This window comes from Pelodiscus sinensis, chromosome 10 (genome assembly GCF_049634645.1).
Source record: "Pelodiscus sinensis isolate JC-2024 chromosome 10, ASM4963464v1, whole genome shotgun sequence".
NCBI lineage: Eukaryota > Metazoa > Chordata > Testudines > Trionychidae > Pelodiscus > Pelodiscus sinensis.
In genome coordinates this window covers 36,831,192-36,855,654 of record NC_134720.1, presented here as the reverse complement: position 1 = coordinate 36,855,654, position 24,463 = coordinate 36,831,192, and the positions used below count along the sequence as shown (strand labels likewise).

The window sequence follows — 24,463 nt, the reverse complement described above, 5'->3', positions numbered from 1 at the left end:
TAATTATCTTATAACCTTTAAACAGATTGAGCAGTTGACTTTTCAAAATGAGTTAAACAGAAAAATCTGGTTGGCTAGACTTCAAACTTAAGTGGCATACCTTAGAAATACCGTTAAAGTACACTTATTTTAAGAATGCCAGTTGATCAAATAACCCATCTTAATCTCTGGTGTCCCTGGAACACCTGTGGTGTGGACTAAGTATGTGAATGACTATTCGATAAGCATTTGCTTATCGGATAGTTGACATGCTAGTCGACTAGTCGCTTCTTTCCCCTTGCTGCCTTTATCAGAAAGAGGCAGCAAGGAGTGGGAGAGAGGAGGGGCTGGTCCGAGCCGCATGCAGCAGTGCTGCATGTAGCCGGGGTCTGCTGCTTTGAAATGTCATGTGCAGCCCAGGGTTCCCAGCTGGCCCCAGATTCCCTGCAGTGTTTCAAAGTGGTAGCGCTGCATGGAGCCTGGGGTGAGCTGGGGACTTTGAATCTCCAGCTAACCCTGGGCTCTATGCGGTGCTACTGCTTTGAAACTCCACAGGGAGTACCATGCCAGGGAGGGACTGCTTGAGTCCTCTGCTGGCCCCATGCTCTCTGCAGCATTTTTGCCTTTGAAGTGTAGCAAAAGCCCTGAGGCCTTCAAAGGCAGAGGCACCCTTATCGACTAATCAAATAGTCGATGCAAATAATCGAAAATAATAGCCAAATAATTGAAATTTTACATCCCTAGTTCGGACCCTAGCTGGGGGAGGAGGAAAAAGCTGTGCATGCTGCCACTCATCCCCCTCCACCAGCTGGAAGTGAAGCAGCACAGTGAAACGTTTCTCAAGCAGGGGCAGTGCCTAAGAGCAGAGGGGCGTGCAGAACCACCTATGGCCCTCAGGAGCGAGGTGCCAGTTAAGCACTCCACTCCAGCCCTCTCCCTTCCAGATCCTGCATCCACCTCCCTATCACACTCTTGAATGCTTCCTTCCTCTCACACCCTCCCACTCCCAGCATGCTTTTGCACCCTCCTTGCATCCCAGACTATGTAGGTATTGTTGTCTGTTACATATGAAATAAAAATTCAGTATTTTGTGAAATGTTTTTATTTTCATATTCAAAATGAAAAGTATACATGAACACCAATGTTCCAAAAATTCCATAATCCAGCATACCCTATTTCCCAAAATTACCAGATTAAAGAAATTCAAGTGTACTTGTTTTGGTGTGTTGCTAATGATGTCAGTCAATCCATAGAAAGTTCACATTTCCAAAGTTAAATAAATGTGCCTAGTATTTCTCCCCTGATAGCACCAACTGTCACAGAAGTAATCTGTCCAATTTTTCACTCACTGTGGTGATGTATTTTTTGAATTATTTAGCTAATCTATATTGGTGTGTATGTATTTTTTTAATTAGTCTTGTGAAGAGGACCTAGATGAATCATGTAACTCTGTAATATTGGAAGTCGGATCCACAAAACTGAGTAATGAACAAAGGTAAATGGAACAACATGATATGGTAGTTTGATTTCATTACTTTCCAGAAACTGAACCAGTAATCTATTATGACTATGTACAGTATTTGGGCAAATATTTCACCCTAACAATACAGTATAAAACCATGAGCTAGGCTAGGGACATAAAATCCCATTTAATTAGTTAATCAGTTAAACATTATGTTTAATTGGTTAACTGATTTAATGGGTTGGGCGGGGGAGCCACTTCAGCCTGGTTGGACTGGAACAGCTATCCCCCATCCCCTTTTCCCCCCGCTGTGGATGGGTTGGAGCACCCACTGCCTGCGGCTGTCCCCGCAGAACTGGAGCAGCTCCTGCCCACAGTGGGCGGGGAGCTGCTCTAGCTCCCACCGGTTAACCATAACTGGGTGAGACTTACAATTTAGCCATTCACATCCCTACCATGAACCTCATTGTTAAAATGATTGTTGTGTGTGTATATCTATTTTTTGGGTTAAATGAAATATTTTGCTGTAGAAATCCAGTCCCGGTCATTGTATAATATGAATATTATACAAAACAAATTTTAAAAGGCCATTGAGATGCTGTTTCAGTTCTCCAGCCACTCTTAAGAATGTGCGTAGGACCCATGAGCCAATTCATCTAGAAGGCAACAAGCATAAAGATAGTCTGTAAAGCAGTCCTGGAACCTAGGGGACTTGTTGGTATTAATTTAAGATACCTCTAATGCACATTTTTTCATCCTACTCATACAAATCTATCCAATTTGTGTTGAGTGACTAGCATCTTTAATATGTAGCGCTATTATTTGACTTACCACTCCTCTGGGATTTTTCAAAGATCCTGACTATTCCATTATTCTTCCCTACTGGAAGGTTTCCATTTTACTTTAGATAGATAACTTGTTGGTGAAAGTCTGGTCAGGAAGAGGGTACATAGTGCTTAAACAAAAGTTTAATGCTCAACACACACTTTTACATGAGTTCAAATATTTCATTTCACATATAATTACTTCAGTGTGCTTTCACAACAGGCACTGTATTATTTAAATCTGGCTCTATGATTATATTATGTTCTTAAAGAAATACCCTTGAGTAAATTTAGTATGTCCAAGTAAAATTATTAATTCCTGTAATTATGCCCTTTTATCTTTTTAAATCCTTTTTTATTTCACTTTTGTCCTTAAAATTAGTTTTATATAGAGTACTGCCATTGATACTCACTGTAAAGGGTGAGGCTTATCAGTTAACCGTTCACATCTCTAATAAGAATCTGAGCCTTTGTGTGTGATTTTTTTTTTTTAAATCCAAAGTGATGCAATGCCTGAAAACCATAAGGATACAATATCAGACTTTTTACCAGAACCAGCTGCTGATGTAACTAGTGGAGCATCTATTAATTCTGTTTCTACAGCTGACAAAAAAAACCTTTTCAATCCTCATGATAGAAGCACCATTCCCCAAAAAGAAATTTCTAAAGGTAAATTTGGTAAGATTATTTTTGGCTATCACTTTCCTTTAGGGATGTAAAATCCTGGTTAATCAGTTAACTGGTTGAACCATAAGTTTAACCAGTTAACTGATTAAGCGGGAAACCACTCCTGCACCTCCCCCTTCCTTCACATCCATGCTGGGCTACTGCTGCTGGCCTTCCCGTGCAGGGCTCCTGGCTGCCACAGCTGATCCCCCTCTTTGGGAGAGGGGGGGCAGCAGGAGCTAGCAGTTGTAACTCTTATTCCTAGACTCCTCTGTGCATGGGCAGCCAGCTTCTGCTCCCACCTTCCTCACTTCTGTGCCAGGTGGTGGGCTTCTGTTCCCAGCCCCTGCATGGGGATATAGCAGCCACTATGGGTTGGGGGCTGCTCCAGTATACCTATTAACTGGTACCCAGAAAAGATCACCTTGTACCCAGTAATGATAACCCGTAAGAGTGATGCTTACTCGGTAACTGGTTAACAGTTACCCATTCACATCCCTACTTCGTACTAGTAGACAGTATAGTATTTTATAGGACTATCTTCCTTTGTTTGGAGAAGACAGACCTTGTAATCAATTCAATGCAATGGTATTTTTGTGCTAAAAGTAAACACATTTGTTCTTTAAAGATACTTTGAACACTCATTTTTGAGTCAAGTGGCATTATTGTATGGCATGCAGAAAAACAGGTTTATAGCTTGATTATTAGGGACGCAGTGTGTCAGAGGGTTAGCCGTGTTAGTCTGAACCTGCAAGAACAACGAGAAGTCCTGTGGCACCATATAGACTAACAGATGTATTGGAGCATAAGCTTTTGTGGGCAAAGACCCACTTCGTCAGATGTTTGCAATATCTGGGTATATTACATGCATAATCATTTGAATCAGTTACACTAGGTAGGGATTTGATCCCAAGTCTTTAGGTTTATTTAGAGAATTCATGTTGGCCCCTTCACTCACAGTTTTAATAGAATTCACAGATTGTATTCACCAATTGTCATGTGCATTGAGGCTTTTATATTTGCAGCCCAAGTACTTGGCTAGTGGTCTATCTGATTTGTGGGCACAAAGGCATATTTGAAAACATATATAGAAGCATCTGTGAAATTCCGTGGCTGTATTGGTGAAAGATGTCTGAAAAATTGGCAGTTTTGTATTGCAAAATCATTATTCAGCACCAGTCACAAAACAGTTTATTTCTTATTCCAGACTCAGAAATCTGTATTATTTTACTATCTCTGTAGATTTTACACATCCACTTCGTCTTTTTTGTTTAGTTTCCTCTGCAAGAACATCTACAACGAATAATGAAAGAATTTATACTGATTGCATCCATTCTAGCAAAGAAGAAACACTTCTCAGCAGTCATAATGAAAGTGCCATAACAAAAAAAGAAAGCATTAAAGCAAAAACTTACAGAAGATCTCTTAGGGCTTGTATGTCACCTGAGAAGACTATTGACCTTCCCAAATTAGGAAGCAATGAACCTTCCCCCATGACAAGATCATTAAAAAACAATAAAGAATCACTGGAATTCAACAGTCTCCACACAAGCAAGAATTTGGATTTACCTGTAACTACAGGGGCTTCAGTGGTAAAATGTTATGTACCTTTTCTCCAGATATAGTCAGTATTGCATAACTGCCCTGTCTACTTATTTCAACATTTTTATCTTGGCATAATGCAGTAGAGGGGGACTGGTATTTGACTATATATAGTAGTTACCATGAAGTACTACACATTAATATGTAGTAACAAATCAACTCCATTAAAAATGGTAATTATGGATGTAATGTTAGTGAGGCAGAAGGGTGTCATTGATTCACACTTGCAACTGGGGAAGATAAAGATAAACGTGCTTTCATCTCTTCCCTTCCCTTCCCTTCTCGACCCCCATTTTCACTCTTCTGTGGGAATAGATGAAGAAGAGCAAGAGAAAACCAAGATTAGTTCGTCTCAAAAGCAGTGCTTTGTGTTGCCTGTTGCTCACCATCCCTTCCTCCTTAGCTTTGATATCTTAGGCTGGGCACGTCCTCCCATGGAACCTATAGTATTAAAGCATTTCTCACTGAATGTAAGCTTGAGTGGCAGGTTTGTTTGCTTTTTTCCATTTATGAATACAGCATTTGTGTGTTTGTCAAGGCAAGTAATCTTGATTTTCTTTTAATGGTTGCAGATCACAGGGTATGCCTACACTGGGATAAAAATACCTACAGCATGGGTTGGCCTTGAGGGGCTAAAATCACTGTGTAGATACTCAGGCTTGGGCTGGTACCTGAGCTCTGGGATCTTCTACCCTTGCAAGGTCCCAGGGCTTGGGTTCCAGCCCAATCTCAAATGTCTACACAACAGTTTTTCAGCCCTGGTATGACTTGACCCAGAAGGGTTTTTTTGTTTGGTTGTTTGTTTGTTTTTAATTCCAAAATAGTCATATCTTCAATGGCTTAACAGAAGTTGGAAGGAAGATCAGGGAGATAATTCACTCTGATTACCTTGACTACTGAGTAAGCGATGTTTTTTAGGATTTTTTTTTAGAAGTATTCCATGTCTAAAACTTTAAACCTTCCATAAAAATACTTATAAATTAATTAGAATGATTTCAGGTTTCTTATGTGAAATTTTATTATTCTTATGTGAAATTGATTTGTCATAGCCTAGTATGAGTAGAAAATACCTTTAGTTGTCTTTAATATTTTGTCTTTTGTTCCAGTTGTTACAGGAAGTAGCCCGAAGAGAGAAACCTATTTTGACACAATATCAGGGACTTGAGGGATTCTTTATTTTACATGCAAATTCTAAGCAAGTAACAATTCCTTCACCTTTCTCAGATTACAGCTCTACAAACAACAGTACTTCAGTTTCAGGTAATAATGTGGAAATAAAATCCTCCATTACTGAGTACATATGTGCATCACAGTCTTTATTTGTGCTGAGATGTATTTCTATCTTTATATATCTATGTGCGAGGTACAGGGTGTAATTTTTAGGTCAGAATGATAAATTGGTTGATACTGGTTTAACTTGCTCTGCCAAGAAAACAACCAATGGAAGGTAAGAAATTACAGGATAAACTAGACTCCTATTTCATATGGTAAATTATACCAATATACTTGATTTCTCTCTGTGTATCACCTCAGGGTTTGGACTCCAGTCAGAATTCATGCTTTTTTGCTGGTGATAAATTTTGATGTGATGGCCTGCTTAAAATTATGCCTGTTCTGTTACTTATAATGGCTTCCATTAAAGCATCTAAAATGATATATATAAAGTTACTAAATCCTTACATTGAAGTATAGAATTTGAAAAAATAAAAAAATGACAAATTATCTGCATACCACTTTAAAGTATATTTGTTTTTGTTGTGTGAAATTTCTAATTATAATGTGCTGATCCTTTTTGGACATAAAACTATTAAATAATCAGCAGCTACATTCCTAAGAACTAAATAAATATTAGCATAAACAACATATTAATATTTTCCTGGTGCTATTTATGTTGAATTTTAATTTCAGGAACGGGACATTGGTTCAGAGACACTAGCCTAAGTGAATATGCTGATGATTGTATAGTACAGGATGTCTTGCAAAGAGAACTGAGCAGATCTTCAAGTAATTTGGAACTACAAAATTTACGCACCGGGGTTTCACCATGGACATTAAAGCACAGCTCACCCATTGGTAAGAATATGAACAAGATAACAATTTTTGGAGTTTTTGATTTTGCACATTAGGTATCTCTCAGGCTAAGTTTGAGCATATCAGCAATCCTGTTAACTTAAAGCTAAGCATATGCTGAATTTGCTGAATTGTGGGGGCTTAGATTTGTTTGATGCAATTCGTAATGAATTATTTTTTGAATGAAAGTGTACTTTTCTTTTCTAAAATAGGTAGTTTTAGAGTCTAACCATTTTAACTTTAGATTTAGATATACCGTAAAATCTCAAGTATGTCACATTTTCCCCCATTTTTTTAGGGTCAAAGCCGGGGTAGGTAAGAGCTATTTTTTTTAAAGTTTTAAACTCCCTCTCCCCTCCGCACAGAAACTTTCCTGCTGCAGCGTGGCGTGGGGCCGCAGCCCTGCCAGACTCCCGGACAAGGCGAGGAGCCAGCTGTGCCGCCAGGCTGCAGCACCCTGGCTTGCTGCCTGCCTGGTGCTGCTTCAGGCAGTGCCTGGGGGCCCCCACAGCAGGCGTGAGCTCAGCACGCGTGAGCTCAGCTGGGCAGGGGGATCCCGTGGCAGGTGTGAGCTCAGCGAGCGCGAGCTCAGCTGGGAAGGGGCCCCCATGGCAGGCGAAGCGAGGAGCTGGTGGTACTGCTAGGCTGCATCACCCTGGCTCGCTGCCTGCTCGGTTTCAGCGTGAGCAGCTGGGCAGGGGACCCCGCAGCAGGCGCGAGCCCCTTCCTTCCTATATATACTGTAAAATTACGAGTATAATGGGGGTGCGCATTATAAATAAGAGTTTAGTTTATTCAAGAATTCTGATGTTTAAAAGGCAGGTGCGCATTATACATAGGTGCGCATTATACCCAAGTTTTTACGGTATGCTATCTCCATGCAACAGACATCCTGGCTGTTCCTCTTTGGCCTATTGATCAAAGCTCAGCAGTTGATGCAGGACATTCCATTTGATGGAGAGAACCTGTTTGCAGAGCAAACAGACAAGAGTAAGCTCACAGGCTAAAAGACTCTTCGCTCACGACCCTCAAGACCTTAGGATTGTACGTTACTGTCCCAACTGTTGCACTTCCGCAGACCTGCTGAGTAACAAACCCGGACAAAGAGTGGGCTGGAGTCGTATTGTTTTGGGGGTTGTTTATTGGTACAGATTCTTAAGAGTAGGGTGATACACACATACGCTCACGCTCACAGTCACAGTCACATTCATGCTGGCAATTTGGAGGCAGGCTTCAAGTGCGGTGTAGATTACTTTTGATTTTGCTGGTGGCTGGAGTGCTGGCCAGGTGTCAGCTTCCCAGAGACTTAGCCATGAAGTTGCTTGGGAGATTCCTTCAGATCTGCAGGAGGCTTTACTTTCTCTGGGCCGGTCCCAGGTTTCCGCTGTGTTGTTATATCTTGTCTAAGGCAGAGAGAGCTTTTCCTGTCTGCTTATCAGTTGATTTATACACTTTGCACGGTCTTTGATTGCTTTAAAAGGCTACAGATCCTAAACTGCCTTTGATAGGGTATTCCTCATTCTCACTTCACACTCATTCCATAGGCTACATGTATATTCAGAAGTATACATTAAGCAGTATGGTTTCTAGGCGAAGTTTGACCTTATGGCCTTGAGTAACAAGAAACCATAGTAAAAAGCCTAACATAAATCGTATTGCTTGACACTTAACAAACTGTAGCTAACATAGCTAGGGTCAAGGAAAAGGGTAAACAGAGGGGTATGGTCAGCCAGCTAGATGCCATTGAAAAGAAGGGAGGGGGAGTCATGTCTGACTGGTTACACCAACCTATAAGAGGTTTAAACTGTTACAATCTCAGGGCCAAGGGATCCAAGCTCAGCAGGAACTGTTCCCCAAGAAGAGCAAGGGCTACAAATGCCACCCAAGTCATCATTTTCAACAGTCAGGCTTGAGCTTGACTCTCACTATGATCATTTTGAGGGAGGATGTGTTGAATGAAAGCCTACAAAACTCTTCCCATGATCCATCTTCCCCATTTTTTCCAACCACCTTTCCTGTTTCTTCCATGCATGTACCTGCATACCTTTGGATAGATGGGTCCTCCATATGGTGGCATAGAGATAAACCCTGCAATCTGTCTCTAGCTGTACCCTGACACCCCTTCCACTTGCCTCTTGCAGGAGATAGAAGGATTGTTGCAGCTTTGGGTAGTGGAAAAGATTCATCACAAGCACTGGAACAAACTGATCTATTCCCATTAGTTTTTGATCTGAAAGGCCAAGGAGAAGTTGTGGCGTATTCTGAACCCACAGGGCTTTAACAGATACCTACAGAAGCTGAAGTTCTGTATGGTCTCCCTAGCCGCCATTAAGGATGTTAGCGTTTGTTTAAACAATTAACTGATAAGCCTGGGTTTATTGGTTAATCCAAACGACTACATGCACGTACTCCCTCCCTCGCTGCCTCTGTAACAGAGGCAACACGGGAGGGAGGTGGGAGCTGGCTTTTAAGGTGGCTCCCCACAAGCACTTGATCCCACAGAGCTGCCTACGCCCTCACCCATGCACCTCATCCTCTGATAGAGAGGCATCAGCTCAGAGGGTGAGGGAGTCAGGTGAGAGCTGGTACATGCAGGGAGCTGGCTTTCAAGCTTGCCTCCCCGCAGAGCTGCCTGCACTCACTTGCTGCTTCCCACAGATGGTTCCCTGTGAGCATCAGCTTTATGGAGCGGCCCTCTCCCCCCGTGCTGCTGCCTCTATATCAGAGGTAGTAGTGCAGTGAGTGGGAAAGGTTGGATGCTGGAGAAGCCTCTGTCTGTGGGGAGCTCGGGCCCCCCATGAGCAGGGGCTGCTGCCACAGAGCAGTTTCTGTCTGCGAATGGCCCGGGTTCTCTGTGGACAGAGGCTGCTCCATGGGATGCTGTTCCCCCGCCACCACAGGCCCCTTCTGCCTCGCGCTACTGCCGCTGTATCACCCCTGGCTGCCTCATCCCCGGGGACCATTGAATAATTGTGTAACTGCTAAGATTTGGTGTGGTTACATGATTGTTAAATTAAACTGTATCTAACATCCCTGGCCTCCATCGTTTCTTCCCTTGATCAGAGACTGGTCGGTCTGCTCTGCCTTCAACTTGGATGCATGCTTTTGCATAGCAATCTTCCTGACTTCCTTGCATTGACAGTGGGCCCTGGCAAATACCAGTTCACGGTCCTCCCATTTGGCCTGGTGACCGCATCGAGTGTATTCATCCAGGACATGTTGGTGATTGCTGCTTACCTGAGACAGGGAGGTGTCTAAATATACTTGTGTCGTGATGACTGGTACCCGGAGGAGACGATGTTACACATGAATGTCAAAGAACTAAGAGCAGTCCAGTTTGCCTGTGGAATCTTCCTGCCTCCCCTGTCATGCAAAGTGGTGAGAATCCTGATGGACATTACGGCCTTGATGTTCTACATCAACAGGAAAGGAAAACCATGTTCATCAGCTCTCTGGCAAGAAGCCCTCCAACTTTGGGACTTCTACATCATCCATGGCATCCATCTGGAAACTTGTCATCAGGAATGTCTTGGTGGATTATCTTAGCAGGGTCTTCTCTAACCATAAGTGGTTGCTTAGTGGTTACCTGACTAAGTGGACAAGGTTTTCCCACTGGGTGTTGGAACACAGCATCTCTCCCTTTTGTTCTTTGGTACAGTCTATATTTAGATTACTTGTGCTGTATCTCAGGATCCAGAATTTAGCACATTCTTCCATCAGAGTGCACTTTGCGGCCATCTCCATATTCCACCAGCTGATCCAGAGTTACAGTTTTTTTCCCACGACATGAAAGCCACTTTACTGAGAGGTCTGCAGAGGCTTTGCCTGTAGGTCTAGACCCCGGTCCTGTAGTGGGACCTTAACCTGGCCCTCTCCAAGCTTATAGGTGTGCCTATCAAGTTGATGAGGTCCTGCTTTCTGTACTACTTGCCCTGTAGGTTGCTTTCTTGGTGGCAGTAACAAGGAGACCAGTCTCAGAGTTTAAAGCCTTGACCTTGGAACTGCTGTGCACCATTTTTCACAAGGACAAGGGCCAGCTGACACTCCACCTAGCTTTTCTGCTAAAGTGGTATTTTCCTTTCATACAGACTGTGACACATTTGGACACATTCTGTCCAAAGCTGAACAAGACAGCTGAGGAAAGGCATCTGCACATGTTGGACATCTAGAGAGATTTGGCTGTTTACTTGACGTGTACCAAGCCTTTCCATAAATCAATCCAACTCTTCATTGCTACATGGGATAGAATGAAGGGCCTCCTGGTTTCTTCACAGAGCACTTTCAACAGGATCACTTCTTGCATAAAGACCTGTTATGAATTGACAAATGTCCCGCCATTACCAGTTGTAGGAGCCCATTCGACAATGGCACAAGCATTTTTCATGGCCTTCCTGGTACACATCTCAATTCATAACCTCGGTAGAGCCACAATGTGTTTCTCTGTTCACATCTCATGCCAGAGACAATGCAAGGTTCAGAAGAGCTGTGTTACAATCGTCCTGTCTGTGAACTCCTCTGGAGGCTGACCCTGGCTTCCAGTGGCCCACACTGCAGGCTGTCTGGGATAGACTCTGCTCTGGGGGTTGTTTCCTCCTCCAGTGGACCCTCCTGAAGCCTGCAAGCTGTTGTGGGGGAGAGAAGGATCTGGGGGCTGCCCCTTTCTCCTGCGGCTGCCCCCCATGGCCTGCAGCCTGTCCACAAGGGGAGGAGAGTGCAGGCTCTGGAGACTGCCCCCCCTCCAGCAAGCACCCTCCCACTGCAGACTTTCCACAAGGGGGACGGACAAGTTCCAGAGGGAGGGGGAGGAGGCTCATTACCACTGTGCTAGCAGGCTAGATGTCAGAGCCTTAGCCATGCTGGCCACTCTCTTGGTGCTGCAGCTGGCCTATTCTCTGTATAGTATCCCTCCTCCCTCTGCTTCCTCCCTAAAAGAACTATTCCTGGCACTTTGTGTTTTCCAGGACCAACCAAACCCTGATTTTAATTTAAGTTAAGGGTAAGAGGAAGCTGCATACCAAATGTGATGGTCCTAGCTCTTACTGTTTAGGAGGAGTTCGTGAATAAACAGACTCACAGGCACACAGACAGACAGACTCTAATATATTATTTGACAGTTTAAAATAGTCAATTTTGAATGCAGTGCAAAAAACCTGAATTTTTATTAGTTTATACATTTTATTTTTCAACAACCATAAATAAATAGTGGCAGAATTAAGTATTTTTCAGCACAGTAGAAAAAAATTCTGTGCCACACACTAAGACCAAGTGTGCTAACTTGAAATCTAGAATTTGTTTTGCAGAAAGTTATATGGTAGTATAAAAGGGGTGTCGAAGATGCCAAGTTTCATCACAATTTGTGTTATGTTGTGTAATAATAGTTCTTCGAGTGGAATCCCTGTGGGTGCTCCACTGTAGGTGCTAGGCTTGCCCCGGCGCCGCAGAATGGAGACTTCTGAGTAGCAGTATTCGGCTGGACCGTACATGTACGGCTGCATCCCGTGGCATTCACGCTCTTTTCTGTGCTTGCGTGGCCTGCCCTCCAGTTCCTCTCAACAGCCTCAGGCTGCACACTGACTGAGCTGCCCTCCTCAACTTTCTTCTTCTACTGCTGCGTGAGCTCGTTCTGCTCCCAGTTTTCTTTTTCCTTCTCCTTGCTCCCAAATATCCCTCTTGTTATTCTCCTAGCTAAAAACAAAAAGAAAAACATTTCTTCCCTTGTTGTTAGCCAAGTTACAATCCCGCTATACCTTTTTCCTCTCAAGTTTATCCCATAAGTTAATAATATACATAGTTTAAGATATAACTAGTTACCTTCTCAAAAAAAAAAAGTCTTTTCCTTCGGTGTTTAAGAAACGCGACACTTGTCGCAAGGCAATGCCTGCCTCAGATGGCCATTCCTGCTGCATTCGCTGTCTTGGGGAAGCCCATGTCCCCCAGAAATGCCTGCATTGTTTAAAACTGACTGCAAGGGCCAGACGAGACAGAGAGATGAGGCGCCGTTAGATTTTGTTTGATAAGGCGCTTCAACCAGAAACCTCTGGAAGCGCGACCTCCTCCACACAGCCTCAGAAACATAGGGTTTCTTACCTACCAAGACAGCTTCTAAGAAACCCAGGACATTACCTACGAGATCTCTGCCAGTTACCACACATAGCAGAGTTAGTTCAGGAGATAAGCCTGGGATGTCTGGTACTTTAAAACCATGCCCCAAAGCTCCTGCTGTTCCAGAAACAAAGAAACTGTCAAGACTGGCATCAACACCAGCACCAAGATCTGCGTTGGCACCGGCCACATACTCGGCACCAAGGGGATCTGCGCCGAGAGCATCATCGGCACCAGTGGCACCGGACTCACCACTGTCACTGATCGTGCGATATGTGAGATATGGCACTGATTGTGCCGACACGAAACCCTGTGGCACCAGCATTGCACACGCCTGGCACCAGAGCGCCCGGCACCGACGCCCCGGTACTGCACCGAGTCCATATCGACGCCAAAGTTGCTCATGCTTCTTGCTTTTTTCACCGTCACCATCTCCACCAGCGCCGAGGTCCCCCACACTACATGATTCGCGACGGCACCAATCCCCACGCTCTTCAAAGCAAATGCTACCTTCACCATTTCTAGTGGCTGCCATGACTCATCATCATCATACTCACCACAGTCGTTATATTTTGTTTCCAGCATCATCTAGTGCCTCCTATGTTAATTCCCATTCACCCCATTCAATTCGTTCATCTCATTGGGAACAATCTCAGCACACTTACCTTGATCAACGATCGCCTCTTGAAAGACTTAATTATCATGAAGACCGCTACCACCGATACTTGCCTAGTCAACGTTCATACTGTTATCACTCTAGGTCCTGCAGAAGGTCATGCTGTGACTTGCACACCAACCAGGCAGTCCCCAACTCCGGTCCCTCAAATGGGCCAACCCGCATCTCCTCAATGTCAGCCATCGGAACCAAACGATACGCAGCTTTCCCCCACTGAGGACTGACCGCAGGAAACTCCCCCCATGGACTGTTCCTCTTCCTCACCACATGATGCTGTAATCCTGAGAGACATCTCACTACCTGATGATCTTCGTCGGTTTCAAGAACTCTTCGAGAGGGTAGCCATAAGCCAAGAGATACACCTAGATGAAGTAAAAGAGAAGCAACACTGCCTCCTTAAAAACCTTCAGCCTCAATACAGAACAAAAATAGCCATACCACTTGATGAAGCTATACTTGAGGTCGCCGAAGAGCTATGGCAAACCCCGGCCTCTGCTCCACCAACTAGCAAAAGACCAGACAGAAAATATTTTGTGCCACTCAAGGGGATGGAGTTCCTTTTTGCCCTTCCCCAAATGAAATTTTTAGTGGTGGATGTAGCATACCAAAGATCGAAAGCCCCTCAGTATAGACATACCTCCGACAAGGATGTAAAGCAGTTGGACTTACTTCATAGGAAGGTGTACACATCTCTGACACTCATGCTCCAGAAAGCAAACTACACAGCACACCTTTTTAACCTGATATTTGACAATTTCATGAAACTCACACTCCTGCTAGACCATCTGCTGGAAATCAAGTGGCCCATACTCAAATCAGTGGTCCAAGAGGGTACGCATCAGCCAGAACTGCCCTACAAATAGCCATGGACGTAGCAGACACAGCAGCAAGATCCACCGCCTCAGCGGTAATGATGTGATGAGCATCTTACCTTCAATCGGCCACAGTCCCCAAAGACCTCCGAACTAAAGTCGAAGATTTGCCGTTCGACAGGTACAAACTATTTTCTGAGAGAACCAACTGTGTGCTACACTCCTCCAAGGACTCTCGCACAACTCTGCAGACTCTGGGTATGTACACCCCTTGGTATAGCCGTTGACGTTGTCCCCCATATCAGAGACGCTATGACTACCCTTACGTCCGACAACAATGGCAGAACTAGCAGAGGGCCATTGATCACCAACGGAACAAAGACCACAGAGGCGTCGAAACCAGGGGAATCTCACCCACACCTCAATGAACACCAAACAGCAGGTTTGACGCCTCGGTCGAGGGTACACAGACAAAAGCAAATACCAGCAAAAGTCACCAAGGTCACCAATATTTTCACTGCCTGAGGTCCTTCTACCATCAATCGGCCTCAATCACCACAGACAGATGGGTGTTAGAAATAATCCAATCAGGATACTCCATACCCTTCGTCACCATTCCTTCCAGTTCCCCATCTCCCGCACCCTTTCCCTCTTCAGGGACCCATCTCAAGAATCCCTGCTGCGCACCGAAGTCGACCAACTTCTCTACATTGGTGCGATCGAACCAGTTCCAGCACAATTCAGAGACGGGATTCTATTCCTGTTATTTCCCGAAGTCGGGCGCATGGCAACTATTATTAGATCTCTGGAACTTGAACAAGTTCTTACGGAAATGTTTCAAAATGGTGACCCTCGCTTCGATAATACTTGTGTTAGATCAACATGACTGGTTTGCAGCCCTCAACCTTCAGGACGTGTATTTTCACAATCCACATCACAATCCACCCGGTGCACAGATGATTCTTACGATTCATAGTCGGAACAAGTCATTTCCAATAGAGGGTTCTACCCTTTGGCCTTTCCACCGCCCCCAGGGTATTCTGAAAAATCCTGGTGGTAGTAGTGGCACACCTCCGTCGAGAAGGAGTTATCATATTCCCCTATTTGGACGATTGCCTACTGAAAGGCTGCTCTTGCACTGATATTCTCGGTATGCTTAAGACCACCATGAGAACTTTCCATGCCCTTGGGCTACTCATAAACAACCAAAAGTCCATTTTTCAACCGACTCAGGAGTTGGAATTCATTGGTGCCCGTATAGATGCGATCACAGCAAGAGCATACTTACCCATTCAGAGATTCCAGACTATCCAAGACCTCATAGAGTTCCAGACTATCCAAGACCTCATGTTCAAGGCAGTCCATCCGTCCAGGTACTTACCTGGCCACATGGCAGCTACAACTTATGTAGTCCGTTATGCCAGACTATATCTTCGTAGCTTTCAGTATTAGTTAGCAACCATATACAACCACACAAAACACGACCTTCACAGGTCGGTAACCACTCCACCATCTGTTACCCAATCGCTCCAGTGGTGGATGAACCATGCGAACCTCCTTGCCGGCGTGCCTTTTCATTCACAACAACCATCTCATCACATAACCATGGAAGCCTCCCTTCTAGGCTGGGGAGCGCAAATGGATGACATTTCAATCCAAGGTCGCTGTTCACGTTCCGAGACATGACTCCATATAAATCTCCTGGAGCTTCGGGCAATCTTCAATGCTTGCAGAGCTTTCCTCAGTCATATCCTCAATACCACAGTGAGGATCCTCACAGACAATGTTGCTTCGATGTATTATGTGAACCGCCAAGATGGAGCTCGCTCCTGCTCCCTCTGCACGAAAGCTATCCACTTTTGGAACTGGTGCATTTGCAACGACATAACACCAGTAGCCTCTTACTTACCTGGAGCCTTGAATATCTGGGCAGACTTCCTCAGCAGAAATTTTTCACCAGAGCACATGTGGGAATTGCACAACAGAATGCTCCATACTCTCTTCCAACGGGGGGAGGGGACACTCCTGTAATAGACCTTTTTGCCACGTGCCAAAATACCAAGTGTCAAAAGTACTGTTCCAGGGCTGGACTCAGTCAAGGCTCCCTCGGGCGACGCTTTTCTCCTCAACTGGAGCGGACCCCTCCTCTATGCATTCCCACCTACAGTTCTCATCCCCAAAGTTCTGCAGAAGATAAAAACGGACAGCGCCACCGTCATATTAATAGCACCAGCATGGGCTCGTGGTGCTATTAATATGACTCGTTCCCATTTCTTCAATGCATGTTACCATGCAGACCATACCAGTTGCCAACCCTTCCAAACCTTCTCACTCAGAATCAAGGGACACTATGATATCCACAAATACATACCTTATGACTCAGGGCATGGCTCCTAGTTCGTTGAATCCTGCCAAATCCCTCTGTTGTACTCAGCTTTAAAACATACTAATTCACAGTAGATAGCAGACAACGAGAAATACTTACCTCTCAAAATGGTGCAGATTTGCCTCCTGGTGTACCGAGCAGCAACTGCTCCCGTATTCCACGCCACTTCATCATGTCTTCAGTTACTTGCTACATCTAAAAAACACAGGCCTCGCATTAGCTTCTCTCAGAGTTCACTTGGCGGCGATCTCAGCCTTTAGACAGCTTATCAAGGAAACCTCCCTTTTCACCCACCCAATGACTAAGAGAGTCATGAAAAGTCTCTCGAATATAAGTCCTCCTCGTAAACCTATTTCACCAGTATGGAACTTGGACATTGTTTTGAGTGCGCTAACCACATCGCCATTTGAACCATACCTTAGCTACCATACCTTTGCGCACCTTAACCATGAAACTAGCTTTCCTCCTTGCAATTGCAATTACATCAGCACACAGAGTCAGCGAGCTATCAGCACTAATGACAACACCGCCCTACACTATCTTTAACCAAGACGGGGTAGCCCTAAGGCCTCATCCAGCATTTATACCAAAAGTTTGTTCGACCATCCATATCAAAAAACCTATTATCCTGCCATCTTTTTACCCTAAGCCTCACTCCTCACCACGTGAAATGTCTCTCCATACACTGGACGTTGGTAGAACCCTCGCCTTTTATATAGACTGCATGAGATGTTTTAGGAAAACCGACCGGCTAATTGTCTCTCTGGCCGACAAAACTAAGGGACAACTGTTGTTACCCCAGCATATTTCTAAACTTATAACCACGTGTATAACACAGTCTTTCGCCTCTAAGGGGTTATCACTCTCAACACAACTCTGAGCACATTCCGCACGAGCAATGGCAGCATCAACAGCCTTTCTCAATGGCACTTTTCTAAAAGACATTTGCAGAGATGCTGCGGTGGCATCAGCAGTGCTCTCATCAGCAGACAAACAGGGACTCTATATCCTACCTTCCGGCTCATGAGGGTACTGCTGCTTAGTCACCTACCGTGGAGTACCCTTGGGGACTCCACTCGAAGAAGAAAGTGAAGTTACTCACCTTGGTGCAGTAACTGTCGTTCTTCAAGATGGTCCCCGTGGGTGCTCCACTACCCGCCCTCCTCCCTGCTTCGGAGTCTGTCTCCTTCTTTTTCTCCTGTTTACAGATTCCGAGGTGGTTTTGAGGAACTGGAGGGGGCCGGACCATGCGAGCACATAAAAGAGCATGAACGCCACGGGATGCAGCCACGCATGCATGGTCCAGCCGAGTACTGCTATTCAGAAGTCTCCGTTCTGCGGTACCGGGGCAAGCCCAGCACCTACAGTGGAGCACTGATGGAGACCATCTCGAAGAACGACAGTTACTGCACCTAGGTGAGTAACTTCGCTTTACACTGGGAATAATTAGATTTGTATTGACCAACTTTGTCACTGCACACATACAAACAAATGAAAGATATTTTTGTCAGTTAAAACTAAATTCCTTCTCAGGATCTTTAGAGTTGGATTTAAGAATACTTACTTTTATCACCATCAAGTGTCAAAATATAGCATTTGTGTTATAATGATTATAAAGCTTAAATTTCTTTGAATCTCAGCATCTACTGTACTTTTTGGACTCCCTCTTTCCATGCCTTCCAATAATTTTGTACAACTGCGAAAACTGAAATTGATAAAAATACTAAAAATCTAAACATCAATATTATCTATCAAAATTATTTAAAAATCAAATTCTGCGTAGACTGATTCATTACTTTAGAGAAAATGACAGCGAGATCAAATTCTGTTACACATCTAAAATTTTTACTCATAATCACATTTTTTTGTTTTTTCCAGATAAAAATAGTTTCCGAAGACCTTTGTCAGCAAATATACCACCCTCTAAATCAATGAAGTGTGATCGTATTCGCTGTTCATTGTCTCAGAGAAGACCAAGAAGTTTAACTACTCAGCCCTTATCTAGACCAGCTATTACAATTTCAAAAATTGAATCCATTGAATCATCTGAAAAAAATGACCCTCTCTTAGAATATACTGCTGATCAACAAGCCTTAGCTGGCTTGGAAAATGAACTAAAAAGTCAAATAGGTAATTATCTCTAGTGACTACATAAATGTCATGCAACAGTGCTTATGCATGCAAAAATGTGAAGCAAACTGTTACTGTTGTGTTCATGATCGTTAGTAAAGCTCTGATTTTTGAAAAATTAAAGAACTGATCCAGCATGTAGTGCCCACATCATTCTGGCTATGCAGAACTTTACTTTTCTGGCTTAATAAGATGATCTTCCTATTTTCAATCATCACATAATCTTCAGCTCTGTTCCATAGGAACAAGTCACAGAGATCTTATACTTACGGATCTCTGACTTCCTTTGTTTCTGTAAACAAACTCTGACATGCTGGGTCAGGTACCTCCTCTGGGTATGAGGGTTTTTTTAATAGCTGCCTGCAAAACAGCAAATGACTGCAGCCAAGATCAAATCAAAAGAAAAAATGAGGCCAAGACGGAAATCATTATCATAATTCAGGGGTGGGCAATCACATGGAAGTGGTTCTCCAAGGATAGTCCCTGATGGGCTACTGCCACTATATTTACCTGCATAGCCAAAGGTGCCAGCAATCAGAGCTCCCGCTGGCCATGGATCACCATTCCTAGCCAATGGGAGTGCTGGGAAGCAAGGCGGACTGGCACACCACTACCTGCAAATCCCATTGGCCGGGAATGGCAATCTGTGGCCAAAGGGAGCTGCGATTGCTGGTACTTGTAGCTGTGCGGCTAAATATAGTGATGGGGGTCCATCAAGAGTTAACCCTGTCAGACTGGATCTGGTCCATGTGTCACCCGTCTTAATGCATCATCTTCCAGATGATAAATGCCAGTTTATTTGGCAGTGTTGGCAAAGAAACACTTCCTCCAGGGATTGTTTTTTTTAACGACCAACATTATGAAAACTCTTTACTTAAGGGACAATTAATGGTGCAAAGAGATGATTGAATACTTTTTTTTCTGGACTACTTTTGGTGCATATGTATCTCTAGGAGTGAAGATCAATGTTGCTTAGTGTTCTTGAAGTTCTGTGAACTAGCAAAAAATAGTTCTCTACCCTGTCTATATCGGGTATTTCAAAACTCCAGGAATTTTTGCAACTATTGTGAAAACTGTGGATGGACCCTAGGTTTCAGGCACTAAGTTGTGGTGTGTTGTCCTTATTATGAGCTCTTAAAAATATTAAAAACACTAATGAAGCCATATAATACAAATTTAGAATTAATTTGTTTTTCCAGTAGCGTTCAAAATCAGAGTATTTTATCATTTTGATGTTAATGGCTTCTTGTTTTTGTTTTTATGTCTGTGCTGTTCTGATAAAGTTTTCAAGATCATATATTGTAGGTACTGCACTTTTGATATGTAGATTATTGAAAATGACATAAAATATTTCAGATCCTCAGGAAAAACTGTACAGCTTTACTCCTGAAGACTTATCTGCTTTCAGCCAACATTCAAAGAAGATAAGTGAAAATATTACAGATTTTCATAATAACCTAGAAATAAAAGACCACAGTAAAGTTGCTATTTTTGGGTAAGTTAAACTGGCTGATTATTTTTTAGCTGAATAGTATAATGTTTGACTGGCAAGCTCCTTCTTATAGACATATTTTCCAAAAAAGGATAATTATTAGTATGTATTTTATCTGAATAACTTACAACAATCCCATCAATATAGTAAAAGAATTTTTAAAATGTCCTAACAATTTTAAGTTACATTGCATAATGTTTTGTTAAATGAGAGTGAATATAACATGTTATAAAGCGGTCATAGATCCTTTCCCATTAGTGAGGGAGAAAGATTATTCCCTCCACTATGACGTTTCCAGACTACTTGGGTTCAGGAGAGAATTAGCTCACAGTTAGTATTCTGGGCCTGCAGTCAGGCTGAGCAGCGGTAAATCTATAGGCCCAGTGCCCTCAATAAGAGCGGGGCGACGCATATTGAATGGCTCTGGCTTATGGTCTGGGAGAACAGCAATGAGTCTATCTACTTGGCCCTTCAATCAGGATTAGGCATCAGTTCAGTAGGGAGTTCTGGCCTTCAGTCAGGCAGAACAGTAGTGGGTTTATTTGCCCAGGGGTTCAGTCAGAGCAGATCAACAATCAGTTCAGCGGTCAGGGAGGGCACCTCAATAGTCTAGGGAAGATTAGGTCTCTAATGTGAGAGCAAACCATCTGGCATCCAAGTTCAGACAGTGCCAGACCAATGCAGGTCTCCTGACACCAAAGTGATGGTCAGTGGCAGAGTGTAGGGGGACACTTGCCCTTCTGCTCCACTCCATGCCAGTCTAGATCCCTACCAGTGATGGAGTCATCTGCTAGCAGGTCAGTGGGGAAATCTGACCATAACACCCTGGCTGGCTTATAATCAGTAACACAGCTAAATCCTGTTTGGCTTCCCTGGGCTCCTTCCTACACATCTTATTTGGAAGGCACTTGGGGTCCAGAATTACTGTCTGTCTCGCAGGAGTAAACAGCTTGTGGTGGCTCCAACAATTGCTCGGTGCTGGTGGTTGACAGTTCTGGCAATTCCTTTGGTTCTCTGGCACTATAGCGACCTACATCTGCTGCAAACTCCATGCAAAGATGAGGAACACCCTCCTTATCTGGTAGCTCTCCCTCCACTGAGCTGAGGGCCCTGCCTTTTATATTTCCTGTTCCTGCCCTGCCCCTGTGCTTCTGGGAGGGTGGCTGCCTACTCAGGGGGCAGTTATGGTTCTCTCCCCATACAGCAGGGTACAAGACCACACCCCTTCACCACACATGAAAAAATGAAAAGTGTAAGAAAATATCTATTAAAAATAAAAATAGTCCCTAGCCACTGAGATTATAGCAATAAATTGGTGTAGAAGTAATACAAATGTAAAAATATGCTGCTTGTCTAACTCAGTAAAATAATTTCTTGCTAACTCATTACAGCTCTGATTGGAGAGAGTTTTTGTTTGTTAGAAATAAAATTGTAAGGCCCCGTTTATCAAATGTGAAATTTCATAACCACAAAAAGTTATTGGCATTTATTTTTCTTGTGCAATTTCAACTTCTTCAGAAAATAATGAAACGGTGCTATTTTTTTTGGAAAACATTAGTTCTCATACATTGTTCAGATCTGAATTTTTTTTCAAGTCTTTTCTGGCAGTGTGGATGGTTCCATTTTCTCAGTCACTGCTTGATGGCTAAATAAAATTGTACAATTCCATCATTTGACCATGTCCTCTGCATCAGCCTTCTGATATGGTACTTAGAATTCCATATCTGGCCATTGCAGTTGCATGATTGCTGTTGCCAGGAAAGAAGAACGATACTGCTGGTTGGTAGCTATCTGAAAGAACTGAGTGGACAGGTGTAGGTGATAAAAGACCTCAAATGTATTGTGACTCTCACGGGGAAGGAAAGCTACCAGAAATCATGAAAATAGTGCAATTTGCTGGTGAATGCCTTTAAATTATAAATGTTGAGTTTTGGTTTTAAATACCTTGCCGTGTTAAAAAGATGAATAAAAATATCATCTTTTAATTGAAAGTCCTTAACAGTTTGCTGCAGAAACTGTATTTCAACTAAACAAGAGGCATAGGTTAATTAGAAACACTGATTCTGTAACTGTTTGTCAAATGTCATGGTGCAGCATGCAGACGGTGCATGTGCTGGGAAACCAGAAATCCTTTGTCTGGCAGGACCATAGGAAAAGTTTCTGTGCCACCATTAACTCGTCTTTAAAATAGAAATAATAATGATTATGCATCAAAGGATTAGTTAAACTTAGTATAATGTTTTGGAAATGAAATGTGTTTTACAATTTCTGTTGTTAATAATGAAGCAGGTGCATGTCAATAGGGAATTCAACAAAAATTTCAAATTAAATAGCAGTAGCAGAAGAAATTTTGCCCCCAAGGCAAAAGCTATTTAAAACGAACGTTAGTTTTATTGTTTTCTTGATCACTGTTTTATAAAATAATGGTACAAATGAAATTCCTTTTACTTAGCTTATTCATTCTGGGATTTGGGGTTCAGATGAGACAGGATAATGAAGGTGGTTTTGACTCGCTACTTTCCTGTTAAAAAAAACTATTGGTCCTGTAGCGCGCGCGCGCGCACACACACACACACACACACACACACACACACACCCCTTAGAGACTAGCAAAACTATATATATCTATACTATCATGAACCCTTTATGGGCACAGCACTCTTCTTTAGATGAGTGGAGCAATAAAGGAGCTTGGTTTTTTTTTATGAGAGTCTCTAGTGTTGAGAACTCCTTGATTTTCTTCTGTTTGTTGTATAGGATGGTGATTAGGCGATTCCTTAGTTTTTTAGAGAGTGAATGGCATAATCTCTCACTGTAGTCTGTGCGGTATATAGTTTGTAGTGAAGTTTTGACCTGTAGTCCATTGGGCATAATCTGTTTGTACTTGGATAGGAGGATAAAATATGTGTTTGGATATGGGCAAGTTTTCTTGTGCAGTTGATGAATTTCTACTTCATATGGCTGAATGCAGTGCCTTGAATGTTTAAAAGTCTCAGAGAGTTAGCTGTGTTAATCTGTAACTTAAAAAAATGAGTGGTCCTGTAGTACCTCAGAGACTAACAAATATATATATGGTATCATGAGCTTCCCTCCCCTCTGAGACTTCTTCACTCCCCTCTGGGACTTTTATACTTGTCTCTTAGTTAAAAGTTGGGTTGAATGGATTAGATTTTCATTAGCAAATGTTGAAATCTATGTATATCAACATATACACATAAATTTGAATTTATTTTGTCTAAAATAAACAACATTTGCACAAGGAAAAAAGAAAATCTGCTTGATAACATTAAACTTTGATTTTAAGGATCTTGGCTTTATGAGCATCACACATCTAACCACTCCATTTATGTTTGATAGTGTTAAAACTTTAATTTTTTGAATCTCAACATCTACTGTAATTATCTGACATCTCCATAATTTTGCACAATTGTTGACATTTAAATTATGAAAATTAAAAAGCTTAAAAATAAACATTGGTTTCCAGTGAAATTATTTAAAAAAAAAAATTCTACTGAGCCTAGTTCAAAGAGTTGAGAAACTTGACAGAAGAAAAATGGATGCTCTAGTTTTAGCCAAAGGGATATTTTAAGATAAAATTTACCAATTGCACACCTTTTATGCCTTCTTAAAATATGATACATCAAGCTAACATTAAATGAATGTGAGAAACAGGACCAAACAAATACTACCAGGATTTGTTTCTTTGAGGAACTTGAACACAAGCTGTTGATAATTATGTGGTGTGTATATTTTTTTAAGAGATTGGGATGAAAGCCATACAGATGAAGAAGAAGAGATTCTGAGGGACAAGCAAGAAGTTATAGCACTACGTTGACCAAAAAAAAACCCCTCCTTTGCTGGTAATTCTTTTTCATTCCATCGTATAAAACAATCAGCCTGTTAGAAGCCAGTTTTCAGGTGCTGAAGAATGTTGCAAGTCTATCCTATCAATAAAATGTGTTTAAAATCATTTTTGAGAATTTTTTTGCCTCTTTTTATTACTGTGTGTTCAGTACTATTGCATCTACTAAGTTCATTTTACTCAAAACATAGAAAGTTGAGAAACAGGAAACTTGTTCCTGCAAAAGTTATTTGTTGGTACATGAATGTTGAGGCAGCTCATCACCTGGCAGTGTTATATGGCTGGAAGAGATAATTGACTCTCTTCCTGATGTTGAGCATAGTGAGCCAAGTTTAAATATGGTGCATGTTACTGGCTCCTCTTTCAGCCTTCCAGGGTATAATTGACGCCACATTTAAAC

At 42.7% G+C, this 24,463-nt stretch overlaps 1 protein-coding gene across 7 annotated transcripts in view; it reads left to right on the top strand.

The window, feature by feature from the left end:
• ZBBX (zinc finger B-box domain containing) overlaps window positions 1-24,463 on the top strand; it is a 72,918-nt gene that overhangs the window by 37,938 nt on the left and 10,517 nt on the right. For 4 of the 7 annotated variants that reach the window (XM_025187071.2, XM_014575813.3, XM_075937876.1 and 1 more), the window contains exons 13-20: window positions 1,395-1,474; window positions 2,768-2,943; window positions 4,207-4,523; window positions 5,640-5,793; window positions 6,442-6,606; window positions 18,458-18,709; window positions 20,066-20,204; window positions 23,961-24,171. In XM_025187071.2, coding sequence (XP_025042856.2) covers window positions 1,395-1,474; window positions 2,768-2,943; window positions 4,207-4,523; window positions 5,640-5,793; window positions 6,442-6,606; window positions 18,458-18,709; window positions 20,066-20,204; window positions 23,961-24,036 — 1,359 coding nt within the window. In that variant the 3' untranslated portion in view covers window positions 24,037-24,171. Of the gene's footprint in view, window positions 1-1,394; window positions 1,475-2,767; window positions 2,944-4,206; window positions 4,524-5,639; window positions 5,794-6,441; window positions 6,607-17,787; window positions 17,996-18,457; window positions 18,710-20,065; window positions 20,205-23,960; window positions 24,172-24,463 lie in introns of those variants that run through there. The other 3 variants (XM_075937878.1, XM_075937879.1, XM_075937880.1) reach the window with 3 other exon arrangements.